This window comes from Pteronotus mesoamericanus, unplaced genomic scaffold, assembly GCF_021234165.1.
Source record: "Pteronotus mesoamericanus isolate MK-2021 breed Mesoamerican mustached bat unplaced genomic scaffold, CSHL_Meso_final contig_130, whole genome shotgun sequence".
In the NCBI taxonomy this organism is placed as follows: domain Eukaryota; kingdom Metazoa; phylum Chordata; class Mammalia; order Chiroptera; family Mormoopidae; genus Pteronotus; species Pteronotus mesoamericanus.
Window position 1 is genome coordinate 21,598,398 of NW_026555060.1, and position 20,090 is coordinate 21,618,487.

Sequence of the window (20,090 nt, forward strand, 5' to 3'; positions counted from 1 at the left end):
GAGTCTACTTGTACGTGGTTTAGCAGGAGTGAGAAAACACAGGTGAGGCTCAGGGGCCTGAAAGGCTCATTGGTGATTTCTTAGGGTGGATTCGTAGCTGCTCAGAGTATATTTCAACTCTAGATACGAACTAAGACATGTGGAACAATGTGGGTTTCAGGAGAACCCAGTCAAAACTGTCCAGCAGTGTCTTTTATGCCGACTGGTCATGTGCCTGTAGCCTGGTGTAAGCCGTCTATTCATATGACCCTAAAATGTAAACGAGCTGGCCCTGGGAACTTCTGGGGCACTTTCAACTTTAAATAGAACATTGCATATCTCTTGCTAACCTACTCGTCCTGATCTTGACCAAGAATCAGTACCAGACTTCTGTATTTCCCTGTAGAGAAGGGTAGAGCTGTAGGATAATTCTATGCAGTTATATAGAGAGGTATTGATGAAATAAGTTAGTAGGTTAAAGGTAATGGAAGCCGGATTCTCACTATTAGAGACGGGAATTACAAACATGGGAAGGAAGAAAACTTGAATGAACTAGGTCATGCTGTATTGGAATTGGATTTGTTGGTGCGAACTCATGGTTTTCAAAAATATAAATAGTGAAGGCAATATAGGGTGTGTGTGCATGTCTGTGTATGTTCACGGGCACCCTGGCCCTTCCACTGAGAAGGGCTGGCAACACCGAGCCCTAGAAGGCAGTGTGCACATCGAGTGCCCAGATTTTTGGCTTATATATACATTTCCCACAAAAAAGGAACTAGAGCCCATTACAGAAATGGCTGATTCCAGGGCCATGGCAGAAAAAGCACAGGATGAGCTTGACTCTCTTGTGCCAGGAAGCAAGGAAGTACTCAAAGGGGGATGGGGCAGCCGCAGGGACTGGGCAGCCAGGTGGGATGGGACAGTTTGACCATCAACATGCATAATAATGGTAGACTGTAACCCATTCACTAGGAAACCACGGAGCCATACAAAATGAGTAAATTTTGATTCTCAACAGCAACACTGTTGACATTTTGGACTGGCTGAGTCTTTTGTGGAGGCTACATTATAGGATATTTAGCAACATCCTTGGCCCCTACTTTCTAGATACTGCTGCTTTAAATCAGTGTTATCCAAAAGAAATATAATACAAGCCACTTATGAAAGTTTACGTTTTTTAGTGGCCATAATTGTTGGAATCAAATATATTTCCAGACGTTGCCAAATGTCCCATAAAGGTCAAAATTACCCATGCTGGAGACCATGACATGCATGTGGAAGAGGGTATTTATATATAAAGTCCCCCCCAGAAATACTAATTTCAAAGGGGAAAGGAATAAATTGACAGTGAATAAGCCTGGCAGATGTAAGTGATCAAGGTAAGGTCATCAGTGATAAGCCATATGGAAATTGTGTGCCACCTGATAGGACGCAATGAGAACACAGCATTTCTTCCATATGCCTATTAAAGATGCTTAACATGAATCGAAACAAGAAACATGACAAATCCATATGGAGGGTATAATACAAAATAATGTGGCCTGCAAGCTTCACAATTGTTACAGTTTTAAAGTCGAGAAAAGAGAAACTTAAAGTAAAGGTGGCTTGAAGAGACCTGGCAGCTACCTGCAACATGGATTCTGGCCTGGATCTTTTTCTATAAATGATTGGGACCTTTGGCAAAACTCATCTGAGGGCTGAGGATTAGATGGTAATGATGTATTATTGTCTTAAGTTTTGACATTGGCGGCTGAGTCACGGTCATGTCATGTCTTTGTAAGAATTCCCCAAAGTTTATGGAGTATCAGGCCAGCAGCTTAAACTCAGGGGTTCAGGGCAGGAAAATAGGTCTTCTGTAGCTTTGTGATGGTTGAAAAAAGAAAAAACACTCAACAGTTGTGGTCAGAAGTGATACACCTTTTCTTCTAAGCCTGGGGTGGTTTAACACTGTGACCCCTGAGAAGAATTTTTGCCTTCTTACCTCCTTAAGGAAACAACTCCACTACATTTTTTAGATACAGTAACAAACTCTGTGTGTGTGTGTGTGTGTGTGTGTGTGTGTGTGTGTGTGTGATGTATGTATGTCTCATGCTGATCACACAGTGAAGTTCTGTAACCCAAAAGAAAACGAAAAGCAGGTCCCTTTTGTGTTGGGCCTTTTTATTTTGGTGGATCTGTATATAATTTTTTCTATATAGTTGGAAAAACCATCTTTAAGCAAATTTAACTTGGTCAGCAGGTTAAACCTCCATGGTGTTTGAAAACTGGCATGCAGTCTGTAGGTACATTAAAATGTCAATGAAGCTTTTTTTTTAGAGGAAAACTTTTTTTAATTCTGATCATCTGATAATGTGTAGATGAATTTGGGGGTTGACAGTGGACATAGATGAGGTAAGGTGCTGCCATTCTTCTGTTATGTGAGTTTTTGGTCCTGATCTGATGGTTGGTTTTAGCTCAGGGGAGGGCTTTGTGCCTCTCCGCTCTCTTGGCCGGTTCTCTGACTAGCAGCTTATTGAGATGGATCACTGAGGCTGGGCCAGCAGAAACCAGGTCTCCAAGCAGAGCTAACCAGCCCTTGTAATGTCTGGTCCTGCGACATTAATCTCATTAGCTCTAGCTTGCTGTGCTGATTGCACTGCTAATTGCATGACTTTTCTTAATTTGGTTTAACATTTAACAGACAGTGTTATATGAATCCTTGAGTCTATTTTTGTGAGCAGTAACACTTCCAACTGTGAAAATAATTTAGCACTTTACCTTGTAAGAATGTAGCTATAATTTGGGTACATTAACTGACTGTGATTTTTTTTTTTTTTCTTTTGCAGTCTCCTTAGCCCACATCACACAGCTGGTCCTCAGCCACAACAAGTTAACAAGTGAGTTGAATTTATCATTTGTTTCACAGTTTCCGAGTTGTAGGTAATGTAGTGATACTGCTGACTCTTGTTTCCTTAAAAACGCTAGTGACAAATGTTTATTTGGGGAATACTAAAATTTGTTTTCGTGACACTAAAATACATGAGCATATTGTCTTCCCATATTTTGTCCTTTGCTGTAGTTTGAGGATTCTTTCCTATAGTGTGTGTAAACTTAAGAAGGAAAATGACCTTGTTTCTCCAGAAATAGTCCCATTCATGGATGTTAAATGCTTCAGTGACCTGAACTGCTGGGCCATTCAATAGTATTTCATGAAAAAAAGTTACAAAAAAATTAGAATAAGAGTTTTTTGTTCTCATCTATGTCTCCACTTTAAAAGGGAAGATTTACCTTTTGAAAATTTCCCTGCTTAATAAGGGGGGGGGCACAAAATTGCCTAAATTATATAAATTTGAATCTGCATTTTTAAAATTCTTGAGTCTGGCTTCTGTTAGGCATCGGTGGTGTCCTGGTATGGTTAACATGCAGTAGATTTAATACCTGCTTGTATAAGAATATCTCATGTGAATGATATGGGCCATTTTATTCTCAGAGCTGTGGCTTTAAAGATTTTAATGACAGGGACCCATTCTCCTTTTTCATTCCTAATTGACTGTCACTCCTTTGTGCTTGCCATATTTCCTGCAGACTTGAATGATTTTCTAATCATGTGGCAAGAATTTGTTCGGGAGCTTTCCAAGTTCAATGAAATTGAGTAGAATGTCATCTTGAGGGATTTGTGCCATGAATTTATGTGTGTATGTGCATTATATACAGCTCGAAGCAATGTCACAGAGCTGTTGATTATTGAGAATTAAGAGTGGCAGGACCCCTCTTGTGCAGGAGACAGGCAGATCAGTTCATTTTTAGCAAAAAGTACATATTTGTAAGGCAAAGATGGAGTGACACAATTGTCACATTTGAGTAGTGGGGTCCACAGGAATGAAAGTGAGGGCTGCGAGTCACATGTGATCATTTTTATAACGGGTAGTATGCTGCCGTTTTTATTGTTTTTGTAGCAAGTGGTCCTGCTGTCCACTGAGAATCTAATCCCAGTCAGAGGGGATTTGCTGTTTGTTTTGAAGGGTGGGTGGCATTATCCCTAAGTTCCCCCAGATTTTGTAAGCAGAAATTCCTGAGGTTGTATACCACATAGTTCATAAGAATATTTCTTAATTGCCAAACTTGCGTTGTTAGAGCTGTATCATCATTAAAGTGAAACACTTTACATTTAAGCAAAAAAGCAAAACATGCTTATTCCTATTATATCATTAATTGATCTGTTCTTCAAAGTCTTTTCAGGTAGTTGTTTATTTCTTTTTATATGTCCACAAAAATAAAAATTTCAGGGATTGATGGATCATTTCTTTCTCCAGGCATATGATAAGGGATTAATTTAGAGACACAAATATGGAGTTAAATTATGTCTCTAAAGAGGTTGACTGTGAATGGACCCAAACATCATATTTCTTCCTTTCCTTTTTTTTTCTTTTTTCCCCCCATTTGATACACTCTTATCCAGTAAACTCTAATTAATCGTCTTAGTAAATTCTGTTTCCTGCCACTCTGAGTAGTGTCAGTGACACCTGGTCTGTTCCACTAAGGTCAAATTAGCATCTTTTACTATTTTTCTGGCATTTAAATGAATGACTTTGCAATGTTTTTTCAAGTGTTTATAGTAAATATGTCCATTTGATGGCAATATAAATATGCATTATGTGTAAGTGGCCGAACACACCCTCTTGTCACTTTTTATTGTAATCAGTGTCTTTCACTTTCTGTGGTTTTTAATAGGGACTGGCTGACAACACTGCATTAACACCACTGGGACTCAAAAGCTAAACCCCTCAGCACTGCTTTCATCTTGCAAAAGTATTTGTGTTTTCCTCTTAGCATTCCAGTCTCTGACATTTCTACTGTGGACTTAAGGAACGAATGACTGGCTTGCTCATGCTGGGGCCTTGATCTGGGGTCAGCAATTGACTCCATGCACTTGAGTCAGCATCTCTGGGACCGTTTGAACACTATGGCATTGAGTTAACCTTCTTTCTCCGTTGGTGGTTTTGACATTGACGTTGCTCTATGCAATACAAATGAGGCCATGAGGAAGGTGAAAGCGGGCTGATGATCCTCAAATTCTCCAAGAAACTTTGTGAGCAGAAATTATTGAAGTTTTCTAAATTATAGTTCATTAAAAATATTTTAGAATTCTCAAGCTAATCACTGTTGGAGCTTCATCATTATTACAGTGACACTGCTGAAATTTAAACCTGGCAGATTGGGGCAGTGTGGATGAGTTTTGGAACTGAGAAGTCAGTGGAAAATTGCCCTGCCTGCAACCAGTTTCCTAGATATGTACATGTCCAGGACATAGTTAAGGAAGAGGGAGGCAGAGTAGCAAGTGAACCTTTTCTATCTGCTGTGACTGGGCAGGCACAATCTGGGAACCCACCAGAGGCTCTCCCTTGCCCAATGGGAATGGTTTCAGTAAAGTCTACCGGGCCATCCCTTCAAACACCACTTCCCTGCAATACTGTACACATCCAGTAGAAGGCGCTGTTTGCCCCACTTTGCTAATCCCCACATGCTGCTGTGTTCTGGCCCCACATCCTACAGTAGGCTTTTCTTCCCCTCACGCTGCTGCAGAAAGATTTCCCCATCATCTTTCTCGTGCCTAGCCCTGCTCTGTTCCAGGCTGCCATGCCCCCCACCCTTCTACTCTGCAGTGGTCTTGCCCTGATCCTCCCCTCCACACTCCCTGGCTGCCCTGGGCTAATTTGAAATCTTTCTTCCCCAGAATCCTGGTGTTCATAGACTGTTCACACCAGTGTTGCATTTCCTTGTTCTTTTATTGCTTCTTGTTTCTTCTCTGTCTCCAAATATATTTTAGGCTTTGTTGAAAGCAGGATTATGTCCTAGTCTTCCTTCATCTCCTATTCTTGCTGAGCACATAGTGGCTTCCCAGTTATTACCTATGTAAAGCATTTGGTAGAAGGAAGCAGTTGATGATTGAGAGGAAAAGCTGGCCTGAGGAGAAATGGTCAGTGTAGGAACTGGACAGTTTCTGGTTTCTTCAGGCTTCCTCAGTACGAGGACTTGGGTAGACATGCAAACTTCCGTTTCTAACTCATGGACTCATTTCAAAAGTGCTGGACAGTGAGAGTTCTAAAGAAACTGCCTTATGTCCCGGAGATTGGTATCACGTCACCTTTGCAGTTACTCGGGCCCTTTCCCAGTATGTGCTGAGGAATGATGTGCTGGGATGGCACCGCTCATGTACACCTGAGCATCCACAGGTAGGGCAGGCTGGTACCGTGAGGAGGCAAGGGTGCTGCTTCTGCCCCGCAACCTCGTTGGCCAGCTTTTACCCCTCTAGGTCTCATGGCTTCTAGGCCTGGTGCTCCTTAAAGTTAGTTTTATAAACATATTTAAGGTCCCAAATTATTAACTAATTTCTTCATATAATTAACCATATTTTATATGTTTCTTGAGGTGAGGAGTCCTGTCTGATGCTATTTTGTATCTTACCACCTCACCCTCACAAAAGTGCCCAAAGCATGGTGAACATGCACTAGGTACTCAGTTAATAGTGGTGAATTAATGGATTTGTAGGTGATGAGTTGTGCCAAGTCCCAACAGACTGAGATGATACACCTAAGTTCTGGCTTTGGGTTTCTAAAGAAGGGGACATAACAGTTATTCCAAAGTCTGTCTTCCTCTGCCTCTGTCCAGCTCCTGCACCCCCATTAGCCTCCCTTATAAGCCAGTGTTAGATAAGTATTTTTTCAGTCTGCTCTTTAATCTGAGCCCTGCGTCTTACGGTGTTTGGAAGTGTTAGTTTTGTAAATGTATTCCTATTTTTAGTTTAGTTTTGTTTTTTTGGAGCTAGCCATTTTAATACTTGTCCACTAGAGGTCACTGTTGAGGTGGATATTTTTCCCCTCAGGTGTTGTGCCTAAAGATTAAAAACCAAAATTGCATCAGATGAAATTTTTTGCAAGCTCTTCAGCTCTGTTCAACAGGGCATGTTGCTCTTTTCATTTTCATAGTGCAGTTTACCATAATTAAAGTAGACCATTCTATAAGGAGCTATGTTATTTTTCTTTTTTTGCTCCTAAAACTATCCATTAATTTTTGCATATCATTTTTCAGTGTTTATTATGCCTAATTTCTCTAGTTAGAAAATTTTCTTCCAATATCTTTAAATTGAAAGGATTTTATTGTCTTTTGTAGTATTTTTTATTAAGTATATGTGAGACTTTTTTTCTTGTGAAAGAAAATTTAAAAAATATATATGTAACCACATTGTAATTAAAAAATAACCACATAAAACTCAGGAAAATGTGAATTTTGTGCATATTTATACTGATTCTCCTACCAAATACCACTGTGTAGGAAAGAATAGTGTAACATAAAATCAATTACATTCTACATCTATCATAAAACAGTTTCTGGGCACTAAGTTTTTAATGTGAAGCTTTTCTTAATATTAAAAATAATTTTATTCTTACAGCAAAACCCATATATAGATATTGCTAGAACCTTACTCATGACAACAATATTTTTCATTTTGTGACCCATGAATATTGAGGGTTAAGCACTCATCATTTTGTGCAAGAAATATAAAGGATATCTTTTTGCTCTGTGCAAACATTGAGCAGCCAACTCTGTGTAAACATTTTATAAGTGTTGGTCTCTGAGCGTAGTAGTTTAGCTTTATACTTTGAACTTTTAACTGCCATGTAAAATCTTTTCCTGAGGTATTAGCAGTTTTGCCTGCAGCTTCAGGCCTTAAAGTGACCATATCTTGTCATTTAATGTATCGGAAATGGTTAGGCAGGCAGTGAACTTAAGTTTTATGGCAAAACATGTGTTTCTCTAAAACAGATTATTTCCTATTACTTAGCTGGTGCATGAATTTGAAATTACAGTGACCAAGAAATGCTAGTTGTTTTAGTGATTTCAATAATTTCTTTATCAAAGAGAATGTTCTAAATGCAAGTTAATTTAATGTTTTAAAATTTTATGCAGGCAGTATGTATTGATGGGATTTCTACCATGAGTGTTACTATAAATGCATTAAGCACCATGATCTACATAAAATAATGCATTCTCAAAATATGCAGATCCAATTATAATGAAGGAAATTAAGCATTTTTTTTAAAAGCATAATAAATTGAAATGCTTTCCTACAGACATAATAGATTGTTGAGATGAATGAGAAAACTTAACTGTCCCAATTCATAAGAATGACCTTCACCAGTCTTTCAATACCTTCCTGTTCTGAAGTCTCTAGTTATTTCCTCTTTCATAGATTATTTGTCATACCTTATGCAAAAGTTCTTGTGCATGGCTTGTATGAAATTAAACTATGAGGGGGAATATGCAAAATAAATCATCTCTGTGTCATGAATTTATCTTGTGACAATGTCAAAACAACTTGCTGTTTGCATTTTAACAAAGTATAAATGTATTTATAATACAGAGGCTTTGAGCAATAGCTTATTTTTTTAATTAGTGTACATTTATCAGTGTGTTACTATGTCATCATTTGAAAGATTGGGTTTGAAAAAATGTATACCTAGCATTTTTGAGTCTGACAGCTACAAATTACACAATAGCTATTCCATGGTACCAGTGGTTAGGTTATCGTAAAATGATGCCTGCAATTGGCAGTTTGATGTTATTTTGGTTTTAGAAGGTAAACATGCAAGATCATCCCATGAAAGAATCTGTTGGTCCTGTAGTCCAGAAGCAGCATAATTCAAGGCGAGTGGATGAAGCTGGAGAAACTGGTTTTCGATTGTACTGTGCCCTCAGCTCAGAGACGGCAGTCCCTTGATCTCTTTCTTGCCAGCCTCACCAACCACAGGGGACCTCTGCTAGAATCCCTCTTCTTGGAGTCCTGCTCTGTGTTAAGAGGAAGCTAGCTAAGTGTGGTGTATTGATGCTTCTACTGTGTTTTTAAATGGAAGACTTCAGTTATGAGAATTTCAGAAGGCTGGTAGGCCATGGAGGAAATAACGTGGGGGCCAGCCGACCCTGTCCCTTTCCAAATCGTAACTAGGTCATTTGGAAGAGCCGATGTTGAAAAGGATTTATCTTACTAGTTTTAATAGAACTTTCAAACAGAACTGATTAAATGTCAAAAATTTATATCTAAATCATCTAGTGTCAATTTGTCCTCGACAATGTGTGTGTGTGTATACAAGTGTGTAGTGTGGAGCAGGGTAGGAGATAATATTCTGTGAGGTGCACTACCTACCTATATACAATATCCTTTTAGAACAGCTTTTCTTATCATTTTGTTAGTCACTGACCTTAAAGAATAGGGTGAAAGCTGTGTTTGTGATCCCTAAAAATGTGCGCATAATGCTTATAATTTCAACGAGCTTGTGGATCCTGTTAAAATTATCTATGAATTTTTTAGGGGTTTATGTAGCTCAGATTTAGAAACCCTAGAATAAGAGAAAGATAACATTAGTATACAGGGTGGGGCAAAAGTAGGTTTACAGTTGTGAGTAATCAAAACACAGAGTTTATTCTTGTATTATTTATTAATTATTGTATTATTTTTCATACAAAATTCTAAACCTACTTTTGCTCCACTCTGTAATTGCAGTGTGCATACATTGATGCTATTTCTTAAAGGGGATGTTTCCTGGAAATTTGTATAAAACTTTAAAAAGATGATATTTAATACAATGCGAAATTCACTTAAAAAATTTGTATTGTATTTTTTTCCATTACCAGGTATCACCCCATATCCTCTTCCACCTCCACGCACACCCCCCTCCTACAGTCACCACACTGTCGTCCATGTCCATGAGTCCTTTTTCTGTTTTTAGATCCCTCCCCGCCCAACCCCCTGCACCCGCTCCTCACCCCTGAGCTGTCAGCCTGCTCTTTATCTGTGAGTCTGCCTGTTTTCTCTGTTTTGCTGTTAGTTCAGTTTGTTCATGAGATTCCATATATGAGTGAAATCATATGGTGGTTGTCTTTCTATGACTGGCATTCTTAATAGTTTAAAAAAAAAGTTCATAAGCTCAGCTTAATTTACCTGCTTAAATTAAAATTTTTTAATTTAAATATGTATTTACTTATTTTTAATTATATTTTATTGATTGATTTATTGGTATTATAGTTGTCCCGATTTTTTCTCCCAGTGTCCCTGTCCAGCCAGCACTCTCTCCCTCCCTCAGGCCATCCCCACACTACTGTTCATGTCCGTGGGTCATGCATGTAAGTTCTTTGGCTACTCCATTTCCTACACTGTACTGTACACCCCCATGGCTATTCTGTAACTACCTATTTGTTCTTCTTCATCCCCTCACTTCTTCACCCATTCCCCCACACCCTCCTCCCATATCACAACCTTAAAAATGTTCTCTGTATCCATGATTCTATCTCTGTTCTTTTTTGCTTAGTTTGTTTTTTAAATTCAATTGTTGATAGATAAGGATTTTTGCCACTTTATGGTTCATAGTTTTGATCTTCTTTTTCTTAAATAAGTCCCTTTACCATTTTGTATAATAATGATTTGGTGATGATGAACTCCTTTAGTTTTTTCTTGTCTGGGAAGCTCTTTAACTACCCTTTGATTCCAAATGATTTCTTTGCCAGGTAGAGCAATCTTGGCTGTAGGTCCCCACTTTTCATTACTTTGAATATTTCTTGCCAATCCCTTCTACCCTGCAAAGTTTCTTTTGACAAATCAGCTCACAATCTCACGGGTACTCCCTGTTACGTAACTAACTGCTTTTTCTCTTGCTGCTTTTCAGATTCTCTCTTTATCTTTAACCTTGGGCATTTTAATTATGATGTGTTTTGGAGTGGGCCTCTTTGCATAAGTCTTGTTTGGAACTCTCTGTGCTTCCTGGACTTGCATGTCTATTTTCTTCACCAAATTAGTGAAGTTTTCTTTCATTATTTTTTCCAAATAGATTTCCAATTTCTTGTTCTTTCTCTTCTCCTTCTGGCACCGTTATGATGCAAATGTTGGAATGCTTGAAGCTGTCCCAGAGGCTGCTTATACTCTCCTCACTTTTTTGGATCCCTTTTTCTTCTTGTTGTTTTGATTGGTTCTTTTTTGCTTCCTTATGTTCCATATCATTGATTTGATTCACAGCTTCATCCACTTTACTGTTGCTTCTCTGTAAATTGTCCTTTATTTCAATTAGTGTATCCTTTGTTTCTGACTGGATCTTTTTTATGTTGTTGAGGTCCTCACTAAGTTCCTTGAGCATCCTTTTAACCAGTGTTTTGATCTCTGCATCTCATAGGTTGCTTATCTTCATTTCATTTGGTTCTTTTTCTGGAGTTTTGATCTGTTCTTTCATTTGTCTCTTCATTTTGGCAGCCTCCTTGGGTTTGTTTCTATGTATTAGGGAGAGTTGCTATGACTGTATCTTGGCAGTGTGGCCTAATATAGTAGGTGTCCTGTAGGGTCCAGTGGCACAGTCTCCTCTATCACTTAGCTGGGTAGGCAAAGTGTGCCCTTCATGTGGGCAGAGTACACCCTCCTCTTGTAGTTGAGCCTTGGTTGCTGTTGGCACATCAATGGGAGGGATTTACTCAGACCAGTCAGCCACAAGGATGGGCTGTGACCACTGACCACCAGTCTCTGCCCTCTGTGGAGGATCAGCTGTGCAGGGGCAGGATGGTAGTACTCTGACGTGGTTTGTAGCTGTTTACTGGGTGCACTGGCTCTAGTATCCCCATGTGGTGTAGGCCAAGGTCAGCCCCAACCTTTGTTTTGCCCGGGGCGAGGGGGGGTGTGGGTAGGGGAGACAAGGAGTGGCACCCTGCCTGAGCTCTAAAGCAATATGAGATGGCTGCTACTTGTGCTGGGCTTGGAGTTTTCCAGGTGACACCAAACTGAATCTAGGCTGGCTGCTGCTAGTGCCGAGTCTGGGACTCACTGAGGCCAGCTGTTGCTTGTTTGAGAGGATTTAGGAAGTTGGAAAGCATGTGCCAAGACCAGCCACTCATGTGGAAAAGCAGCTTGGGTGGGCTCATAAGCTCGGGGTATGGAGTCTCTGGTGGTCTCCAAGGTGGGTCAAACAGTGTTAACCAGGTTGATGAAGTCTCAGATAGGACATCAGCTTGCCGTTCTATGGGAGGAGGGTTTAGATAAGGGACAATGGCCTCTGCTCGCCTTGATGCCAGACACTTCATTTTCTCCCTGTGCGCCACTGGTGCCTTTCAAGCTGCTACACCAGTGCTGGAGCTCAGAGGGAGCGAGTCTGAGCAGGCGAGTCCTTGCATGGGTTCTTTTAGAGGAACTGCCTGGGGCTCCAGAAGTTTCTTCCGACTTAGTCCCTGCAGGTTTCTGAAGCCAGAAGTTGTGGGCTTCCTGGTACTGGAACCCTGGGCTGTGGGGCCTGGTGTGGGGCTGGAACTTCTTGCTCCTGAGATATCCCTTCTGAATTTTTATCCACCACATGTGGGTGAGGGACCAGCCCGTTCCGTGTCTGCCACTCTCCTACCAGTGTGGATGGATGTGGTTTCTTTAATTCCGTAGTTATCAGACTTCATTCAACTTGATTACTGATGGCTCTGAGTGATGGCTGTTCTATATTTTAGTTGCAGATTTGGTGGAGCTGTGTGAAGAGGCGAACCGTGTCGGGCTGTGCCACCATTTTGACCCGAAGTTTAATAGGAGTTTAAATAAGAATTTGCAACCTTGAGTGGAATACATATATATTATATATACAATTGTAATTACATATAAAATATATATTCGATTATGAGCATATAAACTCCAGTAAAACCTGAAGAATCTAAACTCATGGCCCTTTTTTATTTTTCAGCTATTTTCAGTAAACCCTCTTTTGTCTATTTTTTTGCTATTTCTCTAGACCTTTTGTCCTGCCTACATATTCTCTGTTCTAATCGCCTGATTCTTCTCTGTTCGGAAACGCTTGCCCCCTCTCCGAATATTGCTCTTCCTTTGAGAAATTGAGATGCATTCTTACCTTTCTCCATGAAGCCCTTTGAACCAGTACTGTGAAGAGTAAAGTTAAGGTAGCCCACAGCTTATAGACTCTGGAGGACCACACTCTACATATACCATGTAGGATGGGAAGAAAAGAACTGGCATGATTGACACTCTCCTCTATCTGGTGGGAGCAAAAGGCTTCAAGTGGTTAAGTAAGGAGAGCTGGAGGGTGGGGCCACGGGTTTATGGCTTTGAAAGCCTACCATTACCCTGCCGCCTCTGCCAGTGATGTATGTGTGCAGTTTTAACAACTCACTGAGGCAGATCTAGGAGCTCCGTGGGCTAAGCATTGGCCCTGGGTCTTACTCAGATAGAAGAGCAAGGAGAATTCCTAAAGTTCTAACACATACTAACTGTTGAAGGGACACTTAACAAAGCTTCTGTGCGGATTTCTCTAGCACTGGGCATCTTCTGCCACCCCCGTCCTTCCTCCTTTCCTCCCTCCCTCATATAATTACTTCCTTTCTCAGCATCGAAACATAAGGTGAGGAAGGAAGCGAAGCAACCCAGGGTGGCCTCTTGCTGAAATCATTCTTAGCTGTGAAATAAGGCAGGGACTGTTGGCAGAGCATGTGGGTGTGTGAGAATTTGACTTGTTTACTGTCTCCCTCTTAATGTTAAATGTTAATACTCAAGAATTGAGAGTGTACATGTATAAAATAATGTAATTATACTTATTTATTTAAGAGCCTAGAGAGCTCTTTTTAGGACCCTGTGCATGCACCCTGTTTGGGGAGGGAAGTTTTCTGTGTTCTCCTTTCTCCTCTCACTCTTCCCAGTGGTTCAGAGCTGCTTAGGCAGTTTTCCTGGAGGAGCCGCTGTCCACTTCTTGCCCTTCACTAGATGTCACTTCCTTCCAGGCCATCTCGTGTCTTTACCTTTCCTCTCCGTGCTGCTTCTCCGAACCTGCTCCCTAATTAGAGCTATTGATCGGGGTGTGGCCTGCCTGGCAGTGCAGCGCCGCAGCTCTGGGGGGTCCTTTCGGTGGTGTGTTCCCGAAAGAACTGGGGGTTTAGGAGTTCGCCTGAAGACTGCCTGGGCCAGTTTTTGGTTCTCTCTGGGAAGTTAGATGAAGATTCAGACATTAACTAAGTTTTGCATCCTCAGAGGACCAGAAATCCATGCTTGTCAGCTTTTCAGGAGATTTGTTTGGCTCTGCATGCACACTTTTAATAACCCAGGGACATACATTTTTGCATGTTTGACTTTATGCTATAAAATCTACCTACTGCTTGTTTGTAACTTTTTCCCCTCATTTTTGTATACTCATTTCCATTGTTGCTGAAAGAGTAATATCTTTTATTTTCTTGTAGTGGATTAAGTCAGATATTTTTGGTTAAAATTCCTTAAGCTGCAGAATCTTAGGAGGCTCATGATAGGATACAGCAAGTATGTACTTGCAGGTGTGGATGCTCAGTAAATACTGCTGAGTAACTGAAAGTAGCATTACTCTCATCATTTATAAAGGTAATAAATATTTGGAGGTTACTGGCCCTTACTTGGTGGATGTTTAGATATTTTGCCATTTTATTTTTACCTTGAGGACCAGGCAGGTCATTTTAAATGAGAATTTGCTTTACTGTTTCATAAACTTTATGTTTTTAAATAACCCATAACTACTCTAATTCACTGTTTTAATACTTGCTTTGGGGGAAATTCCATAAAATCTGCAAAGTTAGTTATCATTAATATACTTTTGAATTTCAAGTTCTTATGCTAAGGTATAATTAGTTCACTATCTACCTTGTGTTTTTTTGGCCAGAAAACAAAAGTCATTGATCACTATAAGTACAAATGAACTTTTTTTCCCATATAAAATTCTGAAGAGCATACTTACTTGTATGTGAGAATGAAGAGGTTCTTCTTTTACATGTAATCATTAAAATGGCATTCAAGACTATGATTCCTAATTGGCAGAAAGAATTGGCATCTGTGTAATTAGTCTAGACATCGCCTTTGTGGTGTGAATGGACTAATGTCTTCTAGCTATTGTAGCTAAGGATTAAAAGGACTGTCCTTTGACTCTGAACAACAATGTCTCGAGTCATACTGTATATAGTTCCTGTTAATTTGGCTTCTTCCTACCTTGCCTCATTCAGGGCAAGAGAGGATGGCTGTTATCCAGTGACCTACCACACATTGGGACAAAGCAGTCTTTGCGTTCACCATTTTCTCTTAACTGGTCTTTCTCTGTCCACTGTATAGGTAATGAATAACCTCACGCATTTTCATGTATTCTCATGTTTTTTGTAATTTTTGTAATCACTTTGTTGTTAGCAGTGTAACTTAGGAATCCTAAACATCCAGGCTCGTTTTAATATCCTCTGCCATCCCCCTCTGTTACTTTAGTCTTCTCTGTTAATGACATATTTTAAAGGAAAAACTTTAAAGCATTTTAAATTTAAAAATATTTTTAAAGCAACTGAAGCATGTACAGATTGGACTGGGCATATTTATTCCAACAGACAGGGCTCTCCTATATTTAATATAAATTTGTCCTCTTTGGGGCAGCTGTGCTTTTCAGTGCTTTTTGCTTTATCTTATCCCATATATGGTGTCTTTGGCCTTGGTTGGCCCATGGGTCTGTGGCACTTTGGTGTCGCTGGAAATGAGCACAAGATAGCAGGGAAGGAGTGTACCGCTGGGTCATGTGCTGTTCTCAGCCTTTGGCTCCTGGTAAGTGCTCCTCTGCTTGCACAGCGGTGCTTCGCAGTCTCTCCTTGGTTCCCATGAAGGAGGCAATGGATGAAACACAAATTCAGTTTTTCAAAGGGGCACGTATGCAGGCGTCCCTGGTTTTCATGCCCCAGCCTAGCACCTCTCTTTTACAGGAATTACCAGAGCTAAAAACAGTCTGGGTGTTTCTGTAGAAATAGTTGGATAGAGGCAGAGCATGCTTAAACTGCTCAGAAGTTTGCTGGAAGTGGTGATGGAGTTCACCACGCACGTGCTTATGACAAAAACTTGCACGTGTTCTGCGCAGCTTCAGGCTTCCCGGCAGCCGTGGGTGAGAACATGGTGCCTGGTCTATTACCAGCCTTTTGTGGCTGAGCTGAAGAGGACCTGGCTGCTAGTGCTGACCATATGGCTCTGAAGACCCGTGTGCGCCCCACTGGCCCTTCTGTGGGCTGCACGTGGGCGAGCTGCTGTCCTTATGTTTTGCCTGGTGCCTGGTGCTCCCAGAGCCTGTCACTCTTCACAGTTTTTTTCTTTGCCTCAGGGACCACAGGATGCTTTTGCTCAAAAAGCCCCCCGGATGGGCTGCATCCGGCTGGTCTGTCTGTGCTGTCGCTGCCGCTTGGCCTTCTGCAGCTGGGCTCCATGTTTCAAAGGCTGAAAGCACAGCAGATGGCACCTTGCCATGTGACCACACTCAGCCACGACGGGGCTGCTGCAGAGCAACTTAATTCAGTAGACTAGGGGATTCTGTGTTTCCTTTCTCCTTGAGTGCTGTCCTTTCTCCTCCATACTGGCTCACCATGAAGATCTGTGTGAAGGGGAAGTCCACTGGGAATGGTTTGACGGCCGCCTCAGGCTGGGTGCATTGGCCACCTGATGGTCTTTTGTTTTTGTTTTTGTTCACTTTTATCCATGCGCAGGCTCAGTAGTTCACTGCAGTGACAGGGGAGCCTTAGCTTGGGTAAGATTGATTATTATAATCTTATTCAGCATTATTGTATGGGGTAAGGGATATGCCTATTAGGTTAATGATTTTGATGTCACCAATGAGTTATAAGTTTTCTGAACCAAAATATTGTCCCCAGACAAGGAGAATCAGCATCCCCTGGGGACTTGTTGGAAATGCAGACTCTCAGGCCCCATCCCAAAGCTACTTAATCAGACACTGTATGGTACCCCCTACCCCAGTCTGTGTTTTAAAAGGCCTCTGGTAATTGTTCTGTACTTGAAGGTTTGTCCACTGCGTTAAAGCGGCGCTGTCTGAGCTCTGTCTAGTAGAAATGTCTGTAGTGATGGCAGTGCTCCATGGCCGCGCTGCCCGCTACAGCTGCCACGCGCCGTGTGTGGCTACCAAGCTCTTGAGACGTGGCCAATGAGACCAAGCAGTTGAGTTCTTAATTAATCAATTAATTTTTATAATAGCTTCATGCAGTTTCCTCAGCCCCCGGGCCCTGCCTCTAGTAATGCCAAATTTGATGTTTTTCTATGAGTTTGTGTTTTCTTAAATTTTTTAAAAAACTTTGTAAATAATTGAGATCAAACAATATTTGTCTTTCTCTGTGTGTCTTATTTCACTTAGCAAAATGCACTCAAGGTCCACCCATGTTACAAATGGCAGTATTTTCTGATTTTTTTTTCTTTCTTTTTCTCCTTCCCTCCCTCCCTCCCTTCCTTCCTTCCCTTCTTTCTTTCTTTCTTTCTTTCTTTCTTTCTTTCTTTCTTTCTTTCTTTCTTTCTTTCTTTCTTTCTTTCTTTCTTTCTTTCTTTTCTTTCTTTCTTTCTTTCTTTCTTTCTTTCTTTCTTTCTTTCTTTCTTTCTTTCTTTCTCCTCCTCTCCTTTCTTTCTTGGCTAAGCAATATTCCATCATATATATTATATATAATAATATATATTAAAAATATATAAATAATATATACAAAACTTTTTTTACATCCATTCATCTGTCAGTGGACACTTAGGTTTTTTGGTTAAATACCCAGAATTGAATTTGCTGGATCATATGTATTTCTATTTTTATCTTTTTGAGCAACCTCCATGCTGTTTTTTAAAGTGACTATACTAATTTACATTCCCAGGGATAAATTTAAATATAACTAGTGGCTGTACATACTCTGCTATTTATTATTGTGTGGATAAAGTCCTAAAACTCTTTACAAATAAGTCATTGGTTATGGAATTATTAATTTCCTATTTCAGAATAAAATTCTCTTAGAATGGATCTCTATTATAACAGTAGTTTATTTAGGTTCTCCTGTTGGGGGAGGTGATTAGCTGCTCGCTAGTCGGGGAGCATGTTCTTGAGTGTTACACAGATTTTGTGACTGTGCTTCAGCTGTGCAGCGCCTGGTTGCTATGCCTACTGTAAAGGTAACTGATGAGGACAGGTATATAACCTTCTGGAAGAAGTCAGGCTATTACTCAGGAGCAGAGCTAGGTCAATGGTTACTTACAGTGGGAGCTTGAGTCTATTCACTGTGTCCAGCAAGTGCTTCCTGAGGTTTACTGTCCAAGTAAGCTTTTAAAAGAAACTTAGTGTAGGAGATTAGTCGAGTCTCCTTTGGCCCCCCAACTTCGGAACCCGGCAAGGTACTTCGGGCTTCAATTGGGGGCTGATAGCTGAGTCTGGGGTTGCACAAGGCCCTGGGGTAGATGAAACGCCAGTGAGAATAGCATTCAGATTCTTGCATGGCCAGGAGATACTTTGAGACCAGGCTCTGGGCATAGTTTTTGGGGTGACATCATCACATCTTTGTCACCTTTTTCAAACATAGAAGTTCTGGGCTGAGAGTGTCCCCAGCAGTCATCCCATCCTGTGACCAGAACAGAATGTGGCATTTAGGAGCCAGAAAACACCTGAGACTAGTTAGGGACTTTTCTCTCAAATCTAGCAACTGGAGTCTCAAAATTAAAGCAGCCATCATTGCTAGACAGAAAATGGCACTAAAAAAAAATTATTTGTCATAAGCAAAGTTCTACATGACTGAGCTTCCTAATTGAGGATCCCGTTTGTTGCATTATTTATATCCATATCATTGATTTTCATAATCCAGCTCTTAGAATCATAGAATGTCAAGCCAGGCGGTATAGAATTTAGAAGTGGTTGTAGTCCAGCTTTCTCAGTTTAGTCTGGAGGAAGCAGAGGCTCAGAGAAGTTGAGTTGAGTAAAGACACACAGAATTTAAAGGCCTATCAGGGAGGCCAAAGCCAGCCAGCCTGTGGTGACCACACTTCTCTCCCCCAAATCCACACTGCCCTCTCTTTGGTGTGCTAAGCTCCGTGTTGTCTTAGGCTGCATGTTTACTGCTGAGGTCACAGAATCTGGATACATTGATGAAAAAGGAACATTCTAAACGCATAATAAGAAATACCTTGATGCTCATTGTTTACTTATATTTTTAAATACTTCTTCTTGATAATGTGTCACATAGATATCGTGAAAAATTCCACCAGAATATTCTGACCAGTGACATATTGCTACCACCTTTTTTATAATAGCATTTCATAAATTGTTCCTGCCACGTAATATATATATATATACACACATATATATATATATACACACATATATATATGTGGTTTAGTTATTGCACAACTTACTATGTTAGCTGTTTATTTTTTTATGGACAGTTTTGTTGGAGTTAGTTTGTTTTCTAAGCACTAGTCCTGTTTTCATTTATTGACTCTGATACTCCTTCTTTTGTAGGTTACTCTGTTTAAATAGCATGCCTCTCTTACTTTATCCCCAAAGTATTGAAATGCTAGGTGCTAAAAGTATGGTGCTGTGCACATAATAAGCATTCTCTAAATATTGGTTGAAAGAGCAAATGTTATCCTTTCCAGACAGGTCTGAATGTTAATTTCTTTTGCTTTTTATTATGGCCACGGGAAAAATTATATAGTTTAGGGAGAATATTAGCTGTGTAATTTTTTTCCCGCATCTAGCTTGAATGGAGTTTTAAGCACAAAATTCACATGTGCACCAAAAGGCTGGGAGAGGTTTAGTAAATTGAATGTGGGGTTATTGTTTGTGTCCACAAAACAAAGCCCTAAATCACATTTCGCATAATTTGTGGTTTTAAATTGGACTGATTTAGAAGGAGAGTGAAATAATCTCTCATTCTGTCAAAAAGGCGATACCTTCAGACCAGCATTTAATTGCATTGGCAAAGTAACTTTGGGAAGGCAGCAGTAATTCTGGTTACATTATTCTTGGTTTGTGGCTAAATTGAGATCATCATTTTCTCCTGGTTGCACTAAGTTTCTTTATTGCTCTTCAAGCTAATCGGATGAATGCAGGGAGAGAAACTTTGTGGTAGCTGGTAGGGGAACAGGGAGAACGGGTGGGGTCTCTGAGCAATGTTGTTGTCATCTGTGGAGCTGGCAGACTTCATGGTCCCCGTTCAGAACAGGTAAGCTGACACCTGGTGACTCAGCAGGCATAGCCTGATTTTCTTCATGATCATTTACACAAAATACCATTTGTTGGCACAGAAGTGTGTTATGACTACACATCTAA

General features: G+C 40.4%; 1 protein-coding gene across 2 annotated transcripts in view; it reads left to right on the top strand.

Moving 5' to 3' along the window:
• RSU1 (Ras suppressor protein 1) overlaps positions 1 to 20,090 on the top strand; it is a 181,217-nt gene that overhangs the window by 20,749 nt on the left and 140,378 nt on the right. For both annotated transcript variants that reach the window (XM_054593145.1, XM_054593136.1), the window contains exon 3: positions 2,805 to 2,855. In XM_054593145.1, the coding sequence (XP_054449120.1) occupies positions 2,805 to 2,855 (51 nt within the window). The remainder of the gene's footprint in view (positions 1 to 2,804; positions 2,856 to 20,090) is intronic.